At 42.5% G+C, this 18,693-nt stretch overlaps 2 protein-coding genes across 4 annotated transcripts in view; one reads left to right on the top strand and one right to left on the bottom strand.

Moving 5' to 3' along the window:
• Positions 1–9,198, top strand: part of ACSBG1 (acyl-CoA synthetase bubblegum family member 1) — a 67,027-nt gene extending 57,829 nt beyond the window's left edge. For 2 of the 3 annotated variants that reach the window (XM_012098628.4, XM_060401693.1), the window contains one exon: positions 8,893–9,198. In XM_012098628.4, the coding sequence (XP_011954018.3) occupies positions 8,893–9,001 (109 nt within the window). In that variant the 3' untranslated portion in view covers positions 9,002–9,198. Of the gene's footprint in view, positions 1–368; positions 931–8,892 lie in introns of those variants that run through there. The other variant, XM_060401692.1, reaches the window with a different exon arrangement.
• IDH3A (isocitrate dehydrogenase (NAD(+)) 3 catalytic subunit alpha) lies at positions 659–18,061 on the bottom strand. Its single transcript, XM_015101962.3, has 11 exons — positions 17,993–18,061; positions 13,437–13,499; positions 11,012–11,095; positions 9,193–9,307; positions 8,036–8,223; positions 7,443–7,576; positions 6,482–6,584; positions 6,318–6,382; positions 5,292–5,376; positions 4,685–4,837; positions 659–2,220 (listed from the first exon to the last, which is right to left on the bottom strand). The coding sequence occupies exons 1-11, from the start codon at positions 18,017–18,019 to the stop codon at positions 2,137–2,139; spliced, it is 1,101 nt and encodes a 366-aa protein (XP_014957448.2). The 5' UTR covers positions 18,020–18,061; the 3' UTR covers positions 659–2,136.
• Between the last annotated feature and the right edge of the window lie 632 nt (positions 18,062–18,693).

The raw sequence follows: 18,693 nt of genomic DNA, 5'->3' as shown, positions 1-18,693 counted from the left end.
TGTTCAGGTGACAATGAGATTAGCTCTCCTTCTCAGAACTAAAGGGCTGACAGTTTGGGACCTTAGTTTCAGGTAGATTTAACAGGCTGATAGCTCACTTCACCAGCCAGCTGGAGGTGGACTGAGCGCTGAGGGGAGGGAGGAGAGGGAAGACGGCTTGGGTGAAGTATGCGGCCAGGAAAGCGCTCTGTTGTAACTCCCCTCTCAGCCTGGCCTACTGTGGACTCTCATTGGATGCTGCCACTCCCATCATCCTATTACCAGGCATTCCATCAATGCACACGCCCACTGACTCTGATGCTTAATAAAACTGCTGCTGCCTTTTTGATTGTATTTAATGTGTAACTTGAAATTAAACTTCTTAACAGAACTGTCAACAAGCAGCTGCGTTTGTCAACTGAGCAACAGATGAGTCCAGAGTGGTGGGTATTCAGCCCATAGGACAGTGTGCGATGGGTATACGAGTGACCTTTAGTGCCCTGGAATAAGCAAAGGTGAGGGAGGGGGTCAAGGGGAATGTTCTCATGAAAGCAGTTAACTGGTGCTAGTCTGTCGCCCCTCTGCCCACTCTGAATACTTCGAGCAGCCATCCTTAGTGGCAAGCTGAGCCAAGATGAAACAAGGCATCTAAATGGGTAGACGAAAGCATACAGCTCAATTCGTTTGGGAATTCTTTATTTGTGTAAACCGAAAGGTCACCGATAATTAGCACAATTCAATAAAACAGAAGCAGCAGCAGTTTAAACAAAGTAAAATACACATAAGATTATTTGTCTGGTTACGAGCTTCAAAAAAGGACCCAAACAGGAGTATTGGTTGTGGTTAAAAACTCCCTTGTGACAACGCAAAGCCGCAGGTTAGAGATGTTACACAAGGGCCAAGGAGGACATGAGTTGCCTTTGGTGTTAGACCAAAGGGTTCATGAAAATAGTGACTCAGTTTCTGAAGATTAAAGACAAATCATGCTAAAGGTGAGGACTGGAGGAAGGATGGGGAGGTGCCTGAAGGTCAAAAGCTGAGCCAAGCCCCAAGGGTGGCACAATTCTGTGAATCAATTCAGGCTGAGTTTGCAGCTCCTCTTTCCCTGGTGGTGCTGAGGCAGAGGGTGGTGATTTGGTGCTTTGGGGAAGGAGAAGCCAGTGAAATGTAAAATTAATAGCCAGTACTCCAGGTTCCTCAATTGCAGTCAAAATTTATATGGTGAGGCCTGTTAGCCCTATCAGCAGGAGTGTGGTCCACTTCCGGACAGCGACAGGCAGGCTGTGGAAGAGGGACTGCTCCCAGGTCCGAGTCAGGGTCCCCCAAGGGACCAAAGGACAGGAGATCGAGGGCTGTATTATGCACCATGCTTGATATACGTCCAGTGAAAAGGAAAGACCACCCCTTCACTTCATTAAAAGCTCTTACCAAGAACAGTAAACCTCAAGATAACAAAAATAACTGAACACACAATCCACCTGTGTCTTTGTACCCGATACATTACCTGTATGCTATGAACAAAAATTACGTCTCTCATTATATATTTCTCCAATCTGAAGTCTTTATTCATACTCAGTAATTCATGTAAAGTACAAATTAGTCTTTGCTTTCCATATCACTAAGAAATATACCATATTCACTGTTTTTGATGTAAACTTTCCCAGGAAATTTCTCTTGTGCCCATTTCGTTTTATAAGAATATCCTCTCATGCTATTACGCCAACATTCTACTTTATCTCCATTATATTTTTTCGTAAACCAAGAATATCAGTCTTTTTCTTTAAAAAGTTAGATGTTTTCTCTTAGTATTTCTGTCTCATGATATTTACAGTGAAAGGAAAACTATTTTAACTGAAGCATAATATGGTTAACAACAGCAAATGATAACAGTTCACTTGAGAGTTTACAAAAAATATATATACCAGATAGACGTTTAATAAATAAAACAAGCACTTGGAAGAAGTCCTTTGAAAGCAGGTCTAGGGACATTACCTGCATCCTCTGCACAGATTTTAAGAAAAAGGCCAGGTCTAAAAATGTACTCTGTCAAGAAACGAGCAACAAATGCATAAATGCATACAGAACGGGAAGTACGCTAACACAGGCTGATGTGGCGCCCACCAGGAGTGACTGGTGCAGATACCGTCTGTAGAAGCCTTAATCTAAATCTTTCACTCGGCGACAGATTTCTTCTGTGAAGTCCGAGCATTTTGAATTGCCTCCCAAATCTTTGGTTAAGCTCTGAGAAAAGGAAAAAGCAAAGACAGAAAATGTACCCACATGTTAAACTGAAGCAAAAAACGTTTTTATTTAAAGTCCTCAGTGAGACACCGGCTGAGTGAGTTACCTGGCTACTCTTTCATTGAGTTCCTCATTTCAAAGTAAGACAGGCTCTACCACCATCCACCTACCCCAGGTGGACTTGGAAAAGCTAACTGGATAGTGTACGCAGAAACACGGCGAGAACAAGAACAAGTCTCCTGGGACTTCGCTGGTGGTCCAGTGGTGAAGAATCTGCCTTCCAGTGCAGGGGACATGGGCTCAATCTCTGCTCAGGGAACTAAGACTCCAGGAGCTGCAGAGCAACTAAGCCCGCGGACCACAACAAGAGAACCCCACTAGCATGCCTCAGCAAAGACCCAGCACAGCCAAAGTTAAAAAACAAAACAAGATGCTCTCACCCCAAAGGGAAGGAGGGATGCCCTCCAAAAATCTTCCCTTGATCTGCACAATAGAGTCTAAGGAAGCATTTGATCATGGACATTTCATTGACCAGAAATCTAAACAAGAGGTTGGATAAATCTCTTGGGGAATTTAAGTTTGTTTTTTAAAAAACACATTTTGACCTATTTTGGGAGGCTAAGAAACCAACACTAGGGAAGTATTTAAATTACTAACTCTTCAACTCCCCTCTTTAGGAGAGAAATCCTCCCATTTCCCCTGTTTTCTACCAGCTTATGCTCTTTACTCCCAAATAGAGCTCAATATATTTAATTCTCTCATCTCATCACATCCTATGCAATTTAAAGAGCCTACTGTGTAATTTAGGCATCTCTCTGCTGGGTTCTATGAGTAGCTTCTCTAATACAGTGTCAGAACAAAAAATATATATAATCACATGCCCTTCAATATGACTATATCAGGCTGTTAAAAACAAGCTTGGGTTTCTTATATCTTGGCCACAGAAATTTCAGAGTACAGAATTTTTAAAAAAATAAGCAGCAAACCTTGAAGATAAACCTTGTGCTAAGTGAAGTAAGGCAGTCAGAACAGAACAAGGGTATGATTCAGCTTATGTGAGGTGCCTAGAGCAGTCAGATTTACAGAGACAGAAAGTAGAATGGTGCTTGCCAGAGGGTGAGACAACAGCAGAAAATAGGGAAATCACTGTTTAATGGGGACAGTTTCAGTTCAGGAAAATGAAAAAGTCTGGAGATGGGTGGTGGCGAAGGTCACATAACAATGTGAAAATGCTGGGTATTCAATACCCAATAGACTGTGCATCTCAAAAATTATTAAAGTGGTCAATTTTATATTAGGTGTACTTTATCCTTTGTTAAAATGATAACTTAAAAAAAAAAAGAAGAGATCTCAGGCTAAGGATCAACCTTTTGAGCCCAGCCTTGTAAAGCCATGATCTCCTCCATTCTCCCACTTTCAGAATAATCGATCACAACCCTCCCACGGGCCACAACCGCTTATAGAAACAGTGAAGCTTGTTGCGTAAGAGCCAGACTAGGTGTGAACCCCAACTCTGCCAGTTAGGAGCTGTGAGACCTTGGACAAACTTCCTCATCTATGTGCTCAGTCACTTCAGTCCTGTCTGACTCTCTGAGACCCCATGGACTATAGCCCGCCAGGCTTCTCTGTCCATGGGATTCTCCAGGCAAGAAAACTGGAGTGGGTTGCCATGCCCTCCTCCAGGGGCTCTTCCCAACCCAGGGATCGAACCTGTGTCTCCTGCACTGGCAGGTGGGTTCTTTACCACTAGAGCCACTTAGGATGCCCTCATCTCTAAAATGGGCTTAATTACAGTATCTACGCCACAGAGTAGCAGAAATGTGCTGAGATTTTATATATATATATATATATATAGAGAGAGAGAGAGAGAGAGAGTATAAGATCATGTAAGTATTCAAGCATCAGCCATTAATACATCTATAACACTTCTATATTACTTTTATATCACAGATGCATTTAAAGTGACACAGAGCACCACTGTATTACAGACAAGTCTACACCTATGCCTACTGCTAGATTTCCAGCTCCTTGAGGTCTCAGACCTTACTTTATTCCTTATTTTATTATATCCTCCATACTTTATAATGTATGCAACAGATGTTTGCTGGAAAGAGGAAAAAGCTACTGAGAAAAATTACTGGACTTAGCCAAGATCTCATGGGTAGCAACAGGATAACCAGGTCTGCCCTGCTCTGACCCCCACATCACTGTCCTTCCCACTGCACACTGGCGCCCCTGCCTTGGTGCTTCTCAACCCTCCCCTGAGGAAACACACGGGTCCTCCCTTCAGAAGATGCAACATGTGCACACCCCCTGAGTTCACCCAGGGAGCCTGCATTAGGAACACCTACTTGATGTCCAATCCTTTGGCCCTCTTGAAAAGAATCATCATCTATCCTTCACATACAAAACCCAAGGAGGAAATGAATTTCACCCAGCCCAAGTGTGGCAAGATCACCGATACCTTTCCATCCTTAATTGTAGCAAAACATGCCGTCTCAATCTTCGCAGCATGGTCAAAAAGCCCCATGTGGCGCAGCATCATCACAGCGCTGAGCAGGAGGGCCGTGGGGTTGGCCATGTCCTTGCCCGCAATATCCGGGGCAGTCCCGTGAACCTGCGGGGTTGGGGGTGGGGCACAGTCAGAAGCAGGACAGAAGCAAACAGTTCTCCTCTGGGGAAGCTGGGCTCTTAATCAGCTTTCCCCTCCGATGGAAAACAGCTACAGAACAGCTATCCAGACACAGGTTTTAGAAATAAAGCCTCAGAAAAATGAAGAGCTAAAGTAATTTCTTTTAAGTGTAAAAAGATGAACAAACAATCTTATCCAGTGAGCTTCTGGTAAAATATTTTAACTGAGGAAGGAAGCACAATAAACAATAAGGATATAAAAGAAACCAGAGGGAAATGAATGAATCAACTGAGCTTATACAAAAAGCTAAACAAATCTTCACTTTCTTTTGACAACTGGAAAAACTCAAGAGTTAACAGATGTTTATGCAGATAATCCCTCTTGGGTTCTCACGTCACTCTGATTTGAATTCAGCTTCAGGTGTCACCAGGGTTCTTACCGACTCGAAGATTGCAACTCCATTGGCTCCAATGTTGCCGCTTGGTGTCACACCAAGACCTCCAATCAATCCCGCACACAGGTCACTGGGGGCAGAAAAGCATTTCAAAGGACATTTTGAAAAACAAAACAGCTTACCTAGTGGTCAGACTTCTATCTTTACATACCATTCTCCACTAAGAGAACCTTGGGCTCCTTGAAGAAACAGCTGATTTCAGGACTAGTCAGGAACATATAGGATGAGCCTGAAGCACCTTACTGTGCCAGAGAACAAATAAGGGTCAGGGTCAGAGGGCACAGACACAGCTCAAAGGGACTGACACTGGCCAAGTCTGCGCAATCTGAGCACCAATATCGATGATGATAGTGAGGGACAGAACCCCTGAGTAAAACAGAAGCCGAGAGTCCAAACGGACATAAGTAAGTCAGTAAACAAATAAGACAGAAAGAAAAGCTTATCCTTCCAGTAGAATGCCAACTAATAGATGTAAAAGGAATGATGGATTTACAAAAGCACCATTTGGCCACCAGCATGCGTATGTGTGCAAAGACAGAGAAATGAGGAGGAGGCAGGAGGGAGTAATGAAGTAAGTCTGATAAAAATGTTAACATTTGGTGAATGTGGTGCTGAGTACACAGGATTTCTTTGTACTGTTCTTGCAACTTTCCTATAAGTCTGAAATTATGCCAAAAGTTACCCCCCAAAAAACCGTGTAAAAATGAATACCTACCTTCCTAGCTATAAATGATACAACACTGAAATCAACCAACCAACCAATAAACTATCTGTAAAGTGGGAAGAGGGAACTAATGGTCAGGGAACTACAGTCCAGAGCTAATTTGGCAAATGAACAAAGGAATAACCTACCCAACATGTAACCATTATCACCACCTGAACTATCAGAATTCAACTCATATCTTCTAACAAATGCTATTTTTATAACCCTTGATTAAAATTCTTAAGCCACAATTTATTTTAGAACATTTATAAATAAACTGTAGGCTAAAAGGGCACAGCCAGACTTACCTAAGGATGTCTCCATACAAATTTGGCATAACAAGAACATCAAACTGGGATGGGTCTTGGACCATCTACAAAAAAGGCATTTGCGCATTCAGCAATCAAAACTGCACCACATGAACACACTATACACCACAAAACATAGCAGGTAAGTGTGAATATATACTTACATTCAAACATACTGTATCAAGGTACATCTCATTAAATTTAATATCTTTACAGTTTTCTGCAACTTCCCTGCATTTTTGCAGAAAAAGCCCATCTGACATTCGCCTGTATTTAATCAAATAAAAATTATTGAAAGCAAAGACTTGCAGAGAGAAAAAGATCAAATCAGAGAAGTAAAGTTCAAGAAATTCAAGTTCCAGAAGCCAAGATGTCTGATTTCAATTACAGTAAAAAAATTGGGGGGGGGGCAATCAGTAAAATGCAAAGTTAAATGTTTTGGGATACTTCTGGAAGCACAGAAGGGTAAAAAATGTAAAGGAGTTTGATCATAATGAAGAAGACTATATTATCTAGCAAGAATTAAGAAATATCTATTAATAAGGAAATGTTCAAATTGGCTTAAAAAGGTTAACTTACTCAATTATTTAAATAGTTTTACTATTTTACATGCTCAACACTTTTCTTAGGTTAGGAAACCTGCTTCTTAACTCATCGAGTTAGCCTTTACTGCACTAGGGACGAGGAGAATTCAAACTGCTAGAATGATACATTGGATCAGATTAGCACTATGAGCACTATTTTAAGCTCCTGAACAGGTGGCCATTTCAGAAACATTCCTGCTATTCCTCTCCTAACACAGGAACGACTGCCCTTTTATAGACATGACTTAGCTAACAGGCCACCTCATCTGGGGACCTGGTCTCTCTGGCTTCCTTCTCTTCCCCTGCCTTAAACTGCCAGGACCTGAATTCCTGCTCCTTCCAAACTTGTTCATCACCCACCCGAGGAAACACATTAAATAGGAGACTGTGATACAAGAGCAATGCCCGACCCTCTGACTGCCTGCAAGGCCATCTTCCAGAACTATCAGGAAGCAGTGAGCAAGCTGCAGAGAGGAAAAGCAAGCCCTGCCACTGCTTGGCACCCACACAGCTGGAGGGAGCACCGCCCACTGGGACTCACATGATGTTGGCTTTGTGCACGGCCGTGACGTTGCTCCGGTGGTTGTTCCGTGCGTATTCAAAGGCAAACTCCGCGATGCGCTTGCTCGCCGCCTCGGTGATGAGCTTGATACTCTGCACAACGCCATCCACGATCTGAAAGAGAGGAAGTCCTGTCTTGTTGAAAGGGTATGGCTCCAGACAGCCGGTGTGTGCGGACAACACCATCTGTGCCAGGCCTGCACGGCGCCAGCTGCCAAGGCGAGCGTCATGCATATGGCATGTCGGCAGGGAGTCAGGTTCACCCCAGCCAGGTGAGCCACATATTATAAACCCCACTGCACAGATGAGGAAAACCGAGGTACAGAGATGGTCACCCATGGAGCTGAGGACTCAAACTTCAAACAGAGGACAAGTTCCCAAGCCTGTGCCCTCAAGCACCACACTCCCTCCCCGAGGCATCCGTTTGAGGCGACAAGACAAATACCCACAACTCCTCACTGAGTGAAAGGGAACTGTCTTTGGGAAATATTTTCACCTGGGAGTTTGAACAACAGTCCCAAGTACATAGAAAGCAACCTAACTAAAAATGAAAAAGGATCCAAATGAACATACCACATGCTCAATTCCACTGTATTCTCCTTCTGTGTTCTCTCGAATGGTGACAATATTTACGTCATGGTAAGGGGTTTTATAGCCTTCAATTGAGACGCATGGTCGGACATTTGCATATAGGTCAAATGTTTTACGCAGCAATAAATTCATAGATGGGTGACCAGCAGCTATTGGTGTTTTTAAAGGGCCTATAATAAAAAAGAATATGCAGATGACAACAAAATACATTCTGATCTTTTCTTTTTCTTTATAAACACAAGCTCTTAATGCTGACACTTGTCCCTCAGCATTGAGTTGGGGAAAGGACCTAGCAGATACCAAAATCCATGGATGCTCAAGTCCCTTATAAAATGACACAGTATTTGCATATAGCCTACATACATCCTCCTTTAAATCATCTCTAGACTACTTACAGTGCCTAACACAATGTAAACAACTATGTTAATAGTTGCCAGTGGAAATATTCAAGTTTTGCTTTTTGGAACTTTTCGGAATTCTTAATATTTTCAATACATGGTTGGTTCATGTTATCCATGAATGTACAATGCATGGATATGCAGGGCCAACTGTATTTGAAATTCTAAGTTTCATTTTTTCCACTATTCCATCAGAGCTATATTTAGGATCCTTTCTCTGGACATGAAGTAGCTGTGTGACATGTCTAACATGCATGCTTCATGAAACGAGGGACACTTTTGCCAGCATCATTTGAAAGGACAGACAGGGGCTCTGTTTCTAAGTCTGATGCCCTCTTCATAAATGAGCCCACGCACAGCTGGTCACTCTCAGGCAGCACTGAGCACACGCTACACACCCTGTAAAAATGTGTTCTGCTCTAACTTGACCCTCTGCTTCAGATTCAGATATGGAAGAAGTTTCCTCAGTGAAGCTTTCTGCAATATCCACTGCACTGCACACCGACTGACTGAGGACCAAGCACTGTATCAAGTCCCTGACATTAGCTAATCCTATGACACCACCTCCCTAGTGCTTAATTCCAAGCTGTCACACGCCAGTATTTTGAATCATGGCCTGGAGCATGTATAAGCTAAAATTAATAAAAACGTAAAAATCATGCGAAAGATAAACCCAGGTAAAGATAAATATAACATCTGTCACAGAAATCAATAATAACAATCGTACCACATCAGCACTACCTTTCAAGCCCATCTTGTTCTTATCCATGGACTCTTTGGCTTCTGGAGGGATCATCCACTTGCCTCCCGGCCCTTGAATGGCGGTGACGTTTCGCTCCTCCCACTGAATAGGAGCCTAGATGCCACACCACAGAGCACAGTGAACTGGAAAGAACTATATGTGACTCACATTCACACTGCAGCTATAAACAAACTTCTTCAACTTTGGATGCAACTGGTGAAAACACATACAGTCAAGGTCCAGAAAGTTCCTGGCATGCAAGAAGAAAGGTCATTCTCCAGCATGCCCAGAGGGATTCTCCACGTTACCCTTGTCCAGTCATCACTCTTAGCTGCCACCTGCCCACTGCTTGTTTTCACAATGACTCTTAGCGTGGCTATAATAGAATATCGTGCGGAGCAGAGAAACAGGATTCATAGAAGTATCACATAGTACTGATGCGTGGATGAACTTGGAAAACATTATGCTAAGTGCAAAGAGCCAATCATAAAAGTCATGTAATTTTAACACTCTATTTATATGAAGTGTCCAGAATAGGCAAATCTACAGAGAGAGATGGCAACCCACTCCAGTATTCTTGCCTGGAGAATCCCATGGATTGAGGAGCCTGGTGGGCTGCAGTCCATGGGGTCACAAAGAGTCGGACATGACTGAGTGACTTTACTTACTTACAGAGAGAGAAAGTAGATCAGTGGTTGCCTAGGGCTGGTGATGGGAGGGGGTAGGGTGGGAGAGATAAGGGTCATGGGGAATGGCTGCTGATGAGTATGGGGTTTCTTTCTGAGTGATGAAAATGTTCAAACATTAGATTGTGGTAATAATTACACAACTCCATGAATGAAATGAACTGGATACTTTACATGATGAACTGAACAGTATATGAATTAAATCTCAATAAAGCTGTTAAGAAAAAAAAAAGAAATATTATATAACCTATAAAGGCAAGAATTTTAAGGTATAAACCAGTGCTATCCTTTCTTTTCAACCACACTTTGCATTGTGTACACACACAGCTGACAACCAACGGGGAATGCACTAGGAACAGGAACCAGAGCAAGACTTGGTCCTGGCTCCTAAGGAACTCACAGCTGAGAGTGAGCGTCGTTCACCTCCCTCAGGGAACACTTTTACATAAGCATCATCTCCTCTGTAGGAGTTTTAATTAGAAATGCATATAGAAAAACAATGTATATTTAGCATAAATAAGTTGAGTTCCTTCACTTTTACCTGTTGGTATCAAAATTAACCACTTATTTAATTTTATACATTATTTCACCTAGCAGCTATAAATAGCAATAATAAAGCATCAGGTCAAACAAAATCCAACTTTCCTAAATTCCCACTTTTAAATATCTACCTGCATTGAAGGATAGACTATTTGACAATAATACCTCATATTTGGTATTACCACACCCAAAAAAAAACTTTCAAAATCTCCTATATATCGATAGTGTTTTGGAATATCTATTCTGTTTTCTTTCTTTCTTTTTTTGGCAGGAAGGTAGAAGAAGGTAGCATGAGGGAGACAGGTGACTTGGCAGGACTTAAAGACCTTAAACCAAGGCAGAGTTCAAAAATCCATAAAAATTACAGTACTACTTGAATTCCTTTATGCATAACTGATGCCAACGCAGTAGCTTAAACCATTCACAATGATGGCAGCAACAACACTCTTCAAGTCAGAATCTGTGAAGTTCTAATGAGAGACCTCACCAACTTCATACAAACGCGAACAATTCATCCTAAGAGTTCATAGACTCCAAAGGGCTAAGAAAACTTTTGTACAATTTATTATCAAAAGTATGTAAACCCACTTACTTTGGCAGCATCAAAAATCTTCATAACTGCAGCAGAAATTTCTGGGCCAATTCCATCTCCTGGAATTAAAGTTACTGTCTTAACCTGAATATAAGAAATCATCAGAGGAGACAGTCAGAACTGATTTTTGAAGGTTTAAAAAAAGAACATCGTTCAAAAAGAAATCCAGTTTAGGGGTTCTTAACTCATAAGAAATCCCTTAAAAAAAAACAGACCTACCTCCCAACGGCTCATCAAAGTAGAGGCAAGAATCAAGAGATGCCACAACTCTACTTCCTAGCTGAGTCCAGAGGTTTCAAAAAGAACTTAAGCAATGCTCTCCAGAGAAAACAAAAATAAACCACCAAGTAAACTTCCCACCTGAAATTTCTTTTCAGACAAACTACAAAGAGACCACTTGAACGAAGTCCGTAAAACCAAGGAGAGCAAAACATTTCAACAGTGTTCTCTCACTAAAATTTAGAGGGTTTCCTATGAAGGCAGGCATATCCCTCTCCAACAGGAGCCTAGAAATTTCCATTTCTCATGTAACTCATTCAGTCTTACAAAACACTCTCAGACACCTCCAGAGTAGCACTGTGGTCTATTTTAACACACAGAAAATCAGACTTCACATCAAGAGAGGGTCTGTTTTCCTGAGTTCCTTTATAAAACTGGCCCCTAATGACAGCAGTAATCCAAATAAGCCCAGTGAAGTTTATTTGGAACCATTAAGAATATGGTATGTGATCATGCCTGCAATGTCTGAATCACACGTCGAATGACAAAGTGTATCTATAATGTAACATCAACAACGTAGTGCAAAGGCTTTCAAACACAGGGGAAAAAAGTATGTAAAGGGAAATGATGAGAGGATTTAAGTGAGCACTTCCATGTGGAAACTAAATATGTCATTATTTGTGGACTTTCCCCTACCTAGAAGTTTGACCCAGACAATGGTCCCTGGCCTTTCTCAGTTCTAGTTGCTTATGCTGGTTTGGCTAGGCTAGACAAAATAATCTAGGATGGAAACAATTTTCTCTAAGAATTAAAAAAATAAAAACTTTGATTAAAAAAAAAAAAATCACTGATTCGTTTCCCTGGTCTTAGCTTCCAGTGATGCTGCCTAAGGGGCTTCCCAGGTGATCCAGTGGTAAAGAATCTGCCTGCCAGTGCAGGAGACTGGGGTTTGATCCCTAGGTTGGGACCATCCCCTGGAGAAGGAAATGGCAACCCACTCCAGTATTCTCGCCTGGAAAAGTCCCATGGACAGAGCAGCCTGGTGGGCCACAGTCCATGGGGTCACAAAGAGTTGGACAGGACTCAGCAAGCACACATGACGTTCCCTAAGCAGGTGGACTAATTATTTCTGAATTTAGCTATACAATGCAAGGATTCTTTTAAAAAATTAGTTTCTCTTCTTATTTCTCTCAAATATAACCACATTCCCACCAGGATAACATATATTTTAATGGAAAACCTGAAAATTAAGTAATAGCAGAGAGCAATGATCATCTCATTAGCTTTCAGAATGCATTTGAAATGCTAACAAGCCTCTTTCTGCATCTTTTGTAGCAAAAGCAGAGCCAAAAGAACCCCTTTGGCTTCTTCTTCCTGTTCTCCCAACATGTAATACAAAATGTCATCAGGCCACCAGAAAAATCTACTTTACTTCCAGAGTTCAGAAAGTCAATGAAAAAAAAAAAAAAAAAGTACTATGCTCTTATAAGTACCTGATGGGGTAAGATGTTATATGGGAGTATAGGAATTATGAATCCAAATCAGATTCTGTAAAAAGGAGGTAAAATAAAAACATACAGGAAGTCACTGACCCACAGTCTTAGAATGCTCTAAAAATGTGGTATCAGTTTTTAAAGCACAGAACTCTAATGCGGGGAATTCTAAAAGCAGCAGATTTAATGAGAAACAGATGATCTGTTAACAGGAGAGTCTATGAAGACTATGTAAGGAACGTATCAATACATATAAGCCTATAGGGCTTATAGATATTTGAGGCATTCTTAACTGGTGATCAATCTACTGTTTTCAGGGAAGCTTACAAAATAAAAATGCGAAGCAGGTTTTGAAGCTTCTCAACAATTTTCTCTCAACTTGTACTAGTTTGGAAAAAAAAACTGTCTTATCCAAATGAGATTGCAAAATAAAGTAACAGGCTCAAGGGTAATTTCTATCTATTTTTAAACAAGCCTCCTTCAAGATATCAATGTGACAGGCTTATATAGCCAGCTATAATACAATCTTTTTTAAAATGTACAAGTGACCTAATAGATTTACACATGTTCATCAGTAACTTAAATATATAAGTATGGCCACTTTTCCCCAATTTTAAATAAATGGAGATTAAATGCCATATAATAAATGTGTTAGAGCACTTTTCTTGAGAAACTTCTAAAAGGGAAAAAATAAAAGACAGAATTATACTCACACCACCAGCAAAACCTCTGGTCACCTGTTTTTGGTTGTGGAATGCCCCCAGCAGCCGAGAGACCTAAATTTAATATCAACAAAGAAATGTCATGCACAGAATTAACCACATAGTGTTAAAAGGCAGACATGGCACCGTCTCTGACAGCTGACAATGCTGCAGCTTCACACAGATATATTCAGGAATTTCCGAGGAATATTTTTCTCATGTATTAGCTCAACATAGCAAGCTCTCTTGGATTTGAAAACCAAAATTTTCAGTTTACCTTTGCTTTGAGAATTTAAGTACTATAATATGCACTTTTAAAGTTGATTTTATCAATATAAGTCGTCAAAAGATGTTGAAAATAGAATGAAACTCTACTTTTTTAAAACTCAAACACTGAATTTTCCTCAGATGATCTGGACAGTTTTATGTCCACACTCTTGACCACAGGATCAATTTGGGGGTCACACACACCCTAGGAAAACTACCACTAATTTTAAGAGCCAGCAGGGTCCTTATGAATCCCAGAGCCCAACTCACTCATTATACAGTGGAAACAGTGGGTCCAAAGAGTAGGGATTTGTCTAAAGCCACAGAGACCACAAAGAGACCAGAATCTGGGTCTCCTAACTCCTATTCCAGGGCTGCTCCAGTTACACACTCTGCCGATTCTTTTCCCATGAATGTCAAGAAATTATACTTTGTAATAAAAATCTAAGAAAGTTTATTGAATACCATCTTGACATGCGTCATACAGAATGAAGATTTTAAATTATCTACTTCTGATAATATAGGTAATTTCATTATTATTGTTAATTGCTAGGACAGGGAAAGATACAAAAATAAATAAATAAACGTGATCTACTAACCCCATTTGGAGAAGGAAATGGCAACTCACTCTAGTATTCCTGCCTGGAGAATCCCATGGACAGAGAAGCCTGGCGGGCCACAGTCCATGGTGTTGCAAGAGTCGGACACAACTTAGTGACTGAACCACCACTGACCCCACTACCCAAAGATGCTGTTGGTACATCTTTTTTCCACTTAACACTATGACACACCAGAAATATAAATTCTAAAGGGTTATTTTGAACTTTAATAATTCAGTTCTTGAAAACTGGTACAAAGTCACATTACAACACACAGAATAAATTAAAGAAACTGGCTACATAGACCAAAGGTATTAAAACTAAAATTCATTAAAAGTTTTAAAGGTTAACTTTTTTTCATGCTAGATACTTGAGCAAAGATACATTTGTTATATCCTTAGTCATCCTTTTGGGGGACAGTTCTTAAAAGTCCTGAACCTTTGGCTATAATATCAGCATGTAGTAAAGAGACACCAACAGCCAAGGAGCTGAGAACAGGTTGTATCCTCTAACCCAGCAGCTAGTTATCTCTCTGGACTGAAAATAAAATAAAAGATAGGGCGTGACCCAAAAGAATATGCTATGCCAAAACCACTGGCCAAAAACTCAATCCTAGAGTGTGGTTCATCCACCAGCAAATGGGCTATTGGAAGGAAGGGAGACTACTTTAAGGCTATGTTATAAAATTTGCGTGAGTCCTTCTCCCCACCCTTCAAAAAGAGACAAAAAACATTCACTCAAAACAGGCCCATGTCTTTGTGGCAAAAGACCCAACCAAACTAACTGACTTACAGTGTAAATCCACAAGGCAAAGATTTTCATGTTTTGTTCACTGCTTTTCTATCTCCAGTGCCTAGAAAGTGCCTGGTTCTGAGCACACATAGTAGGTGCTCAGAATACTTTTGGAAAAACTGAGGTCAGTATCGCCCCGTCTGATGAGTTCCCACCCACTCCAGCAAACAGCTTCAATACTTGAAATAGTTTTCTCTTAGCAACCAGTCTTTTCCATATTTGTCATCTCTCCTTTGTGACCTTAAAGTAAGGCAGTACTGCACCTAAATCACCCAGAACTTAAAGTAAAACAAGATTTTTAAAAGCACAGACTGTCTTCTACTTTATATTGTACTTGTATAATATACATATATAGTTATATGTATTATATACATATATTACATCATTTTATTTTTTATAAAACCTGGGGAGATTATATTAGTAGCCCTTTTCAGGTAAGCAGACCAAGACCAGGCTCAAAGAATATGGACTGAACCTGTGACTTCACCCATAGCACCTCATTTCCTTTTTTACTTTCATCCTCCAACTTAAAAACATATAAATACACTCTTGAAAGTATTACAGGTACTCAATAAAAGCCTGCTGATGGGAAACTGCTTCATTATAATTATAGTATTTTAGAGCCAGAAAGGTCTTTAGAAACCCTTTAATTTTCTCTAAATAAAGCTTCTTTAGGGAAAAAAAATTATATATATATATATATATATATAAGCTTATACAGATCTTTTTCAAATAGAACCTGAAATGGAACTCTTAATAGAGAACTTATTTTGACTGAAACTCACAACCAGCTCAGCATCCCGGGACGTCAACTTCCGAGGCACTGCCTACTCCAGTCCCTAAAGGGAGCCTCCAAGGCACCACCTACTCCAGTCCCTAAAGGGAGAAACTGGTCCACAAAGGTCAAATGACTGCCAGAGGTCAAATGACTGCCAAAGGTCACACTGGGAGTCCATGTCAGAGAACCTCATCGTCTGATTCCATAACCCAACACTTTGTGAATACCTATGCATAGTTTTTTTCTTAGAGACTACACTAAAGGAAAAACAAATTTGCTAGCACTTTACTAGCTGTTTTAGTCTCTCACTCTGAACTTTTATGTATCGATCAAAGATAATTAGGTGTTAGGTGTAAGCTCAGTGATTAAAGGATTGACTTCTGTTTAGACGATGACACGTAAGTTGCTTTACCTTCAGGAGTGAATGTGAAATAAGTTACCATTACACACAAGTCCAGGTCTGAAGAGGGTAACAAAGCAGAACCCAGTTACTAAATAAAATGCAGCTACTGATGCCCAACTGTCTGCTTGAAGGCTGTAAGATAAGTATGTTGATCGGTAGGAGAGCTTCAGACTTTTGTGTTGCTTCTGTGTTAGGTGCTCTCACATTATTTTATTCAATCCTCAACATCTCTGTGAAGCAAGGATAGATATTTTAAAGATGGCTTATTAAGACTCACAAATGTTAAGTAATTTACTCAGGGTCACATGATCAGTCGGTGGCATTGCCAAGATTTAAACCTAAGTCTCCTAAATTCTGGTGTAGAGCACTTTTCACTAAATTAAACGTATGCAAACCTCACTTTATACTCAAAGCAAGGGAGAAATACAGTATCAAATTTTCTAGAGAAAAGCTAAACTGCTTATGGTAGGTTTTTAGGGGATCATTCTCTAAGAGCAACAGGAGACCTGAGGGCCCATTTTTCCCTCTGCCTATGGAGAAGGCGATGGCACCCCACTCCAGTACTCTTGCCTGGAAAATCCCATGGACAGAGGAGCCTTGTAGGCTGTGGTCCATGGGGTCTGGAAGAGTCTGACACGACTGAGCGACTTCCCTTTCACTTTCCACTTTCATGCATTGGAGAAGGAAATGACAACCCACTCCAGTGTTCTTGCCTGGAGAATCCCAGGGGTGGGGGAGCCTGGTGGGCTGCCGTCTATGGGGTCACACAGAGTCGGACACGACTTAAGTGACTTAGCAGCAGCAGTATGATTTGTTGTCTGACCTTGACCACAGACAGAGCAGGCAAAATGGGACTTGGAACTGGTAATCCTGAGACACCTGAGTTCCTCTTCCAGTTCTGACAGGGATTTCCTGTGTGACCTTGAGCAATTACGTTTTCAGGCAAAGTTAGTTCCACTGAGGAACCAAGGAACTGCAGACGGTCTGCAACCCTTTCCAGCTCTGGCAGGCATCCCAGCTGTCAAGGTGAGATCACAGGACTCTCACCAACACAAGGTAAAGGAAAGGCGTTGCTGGTCTCCCTCTCCCAGTCTCTGGGTGCTCAGGTTCCAAGGTGCAACGTGTCCCGTGTGCTCTGAAGGGGAAATAGCTACAACAGCAGACTGGGAAGCGCTCCAAGGGAGAAAAAAATCTGGCAGGAAAATGACCCCGGGATTCCCTCACCTGAGAAAACCTCTCAAGCCCAACGCACGTGCCGGTGGCTAGGGAGGTTACCCGGCCGGGGCCGGAGTAGAGACTGGGGGAAGGCCCAGGTCTTGCTGAGGCGGACTCTGTGCGCGATCTGCAGGCTGCAGGGCCGCAGCTTCGGAAATAGCCGGGATGGCGGAGCCGGGCCGGCGGCTCCGGTGACCTTCCCGGGCTCCGCGCGAGGCCTGGGCTCCGGCCGGGACAGATGCCGGCGGTGGCACTGGGGTCTCATCGGGAACAGGACCGGCGCTCCCCGCCTTGACCTTGATGCTGTCCCCGCCCCAGGCGCGACCTTCCTGGAGCGGGGCTTCCTTCACACCGCCTGCGGGCCACCGAGCCAGGCGCACGGGCGGCCAGGACCGGCTCCCTGACTGTTCCCAGCCAGTCGCGCGCCGACGCCTTCCCATCGGGGCCCGCGCGCCAGCCCCCGCCCAGCACCCAGCACGCCCGCCAGCCACATGCGGGCCTGCCCGGCGCTCACCTTGGAGATCCACGCGGGCCCTGCCATCGCGTCCACTCCTCTCACCCCGGCGACAGCGGCGGCAGTAGTGCGCAGCCGCCCAGCCAGCGTCTGGAGCCCGCCCCCTTTTGGCCCCGCCCCCTGGAAGCCCGCCCCGCAAGTTCGCGTAGGGGATTTTCCGAGCACCCTCCTGGTCCCGGCCCTGGACACCCGGCTCCGCTGGCCAATCGCCGGGCTTGTCTCGCAGCGGCGGGCAGAGCAGCGACCCGGAAGCTGCTGGCAGGGATCTCTGGTCAGAGTCCTTCCTCTCCCGCTTCATTCATAGATTTCAGGGTTTAGGTGGGCTGTTTGTTCCGCGTCTACTGGATGCCAGTCACTCTTATGGATTTGGAGGATATAGCTTCTCTTACCGAGTTTACAACCTCAGGGAGGGAGGGAGATCATTTACTCGTTTCACAAATGTTTTATTATTTTAACAGCTTTATTGAGGTATAACGTATACGTATAACATATACAATAAAATTAACTCGCTGTAATTTCGCAGTAATTTTCAATAAATGTAAGCACTTGCACAACCATCACCACAATCCAGTTTTCCAACCTGTGAAAATGCTCCTTGTGCCTATTAGCTGTCAGCCCAGCTCCCATCCCACGCCCCAGCAACTACCGATCTACTGTCTGTCTTCAAAGCTCTAAACATTTCTGAGTACCGCCCAATTACC

This window comes from Ovis aries, chromosome 18, assembly GCF_016772045.2.
Source record: "Ovis aries strain OAR_USU_Benz2616 breed Rambouillet chromosome 18, ARS-UI_Ramb_v3.0, whole genome shotgun sequence".
NCBI lineage: Eukaryota > Metazoa > Chordata > Mammalia > Artiodactyla > Bovidae > Ovis > Ovis aries.
Note: the sequence above shows the minus strand (reverse complement) of the source record. Positions and strands in the feature narration are given on the sequence as shown.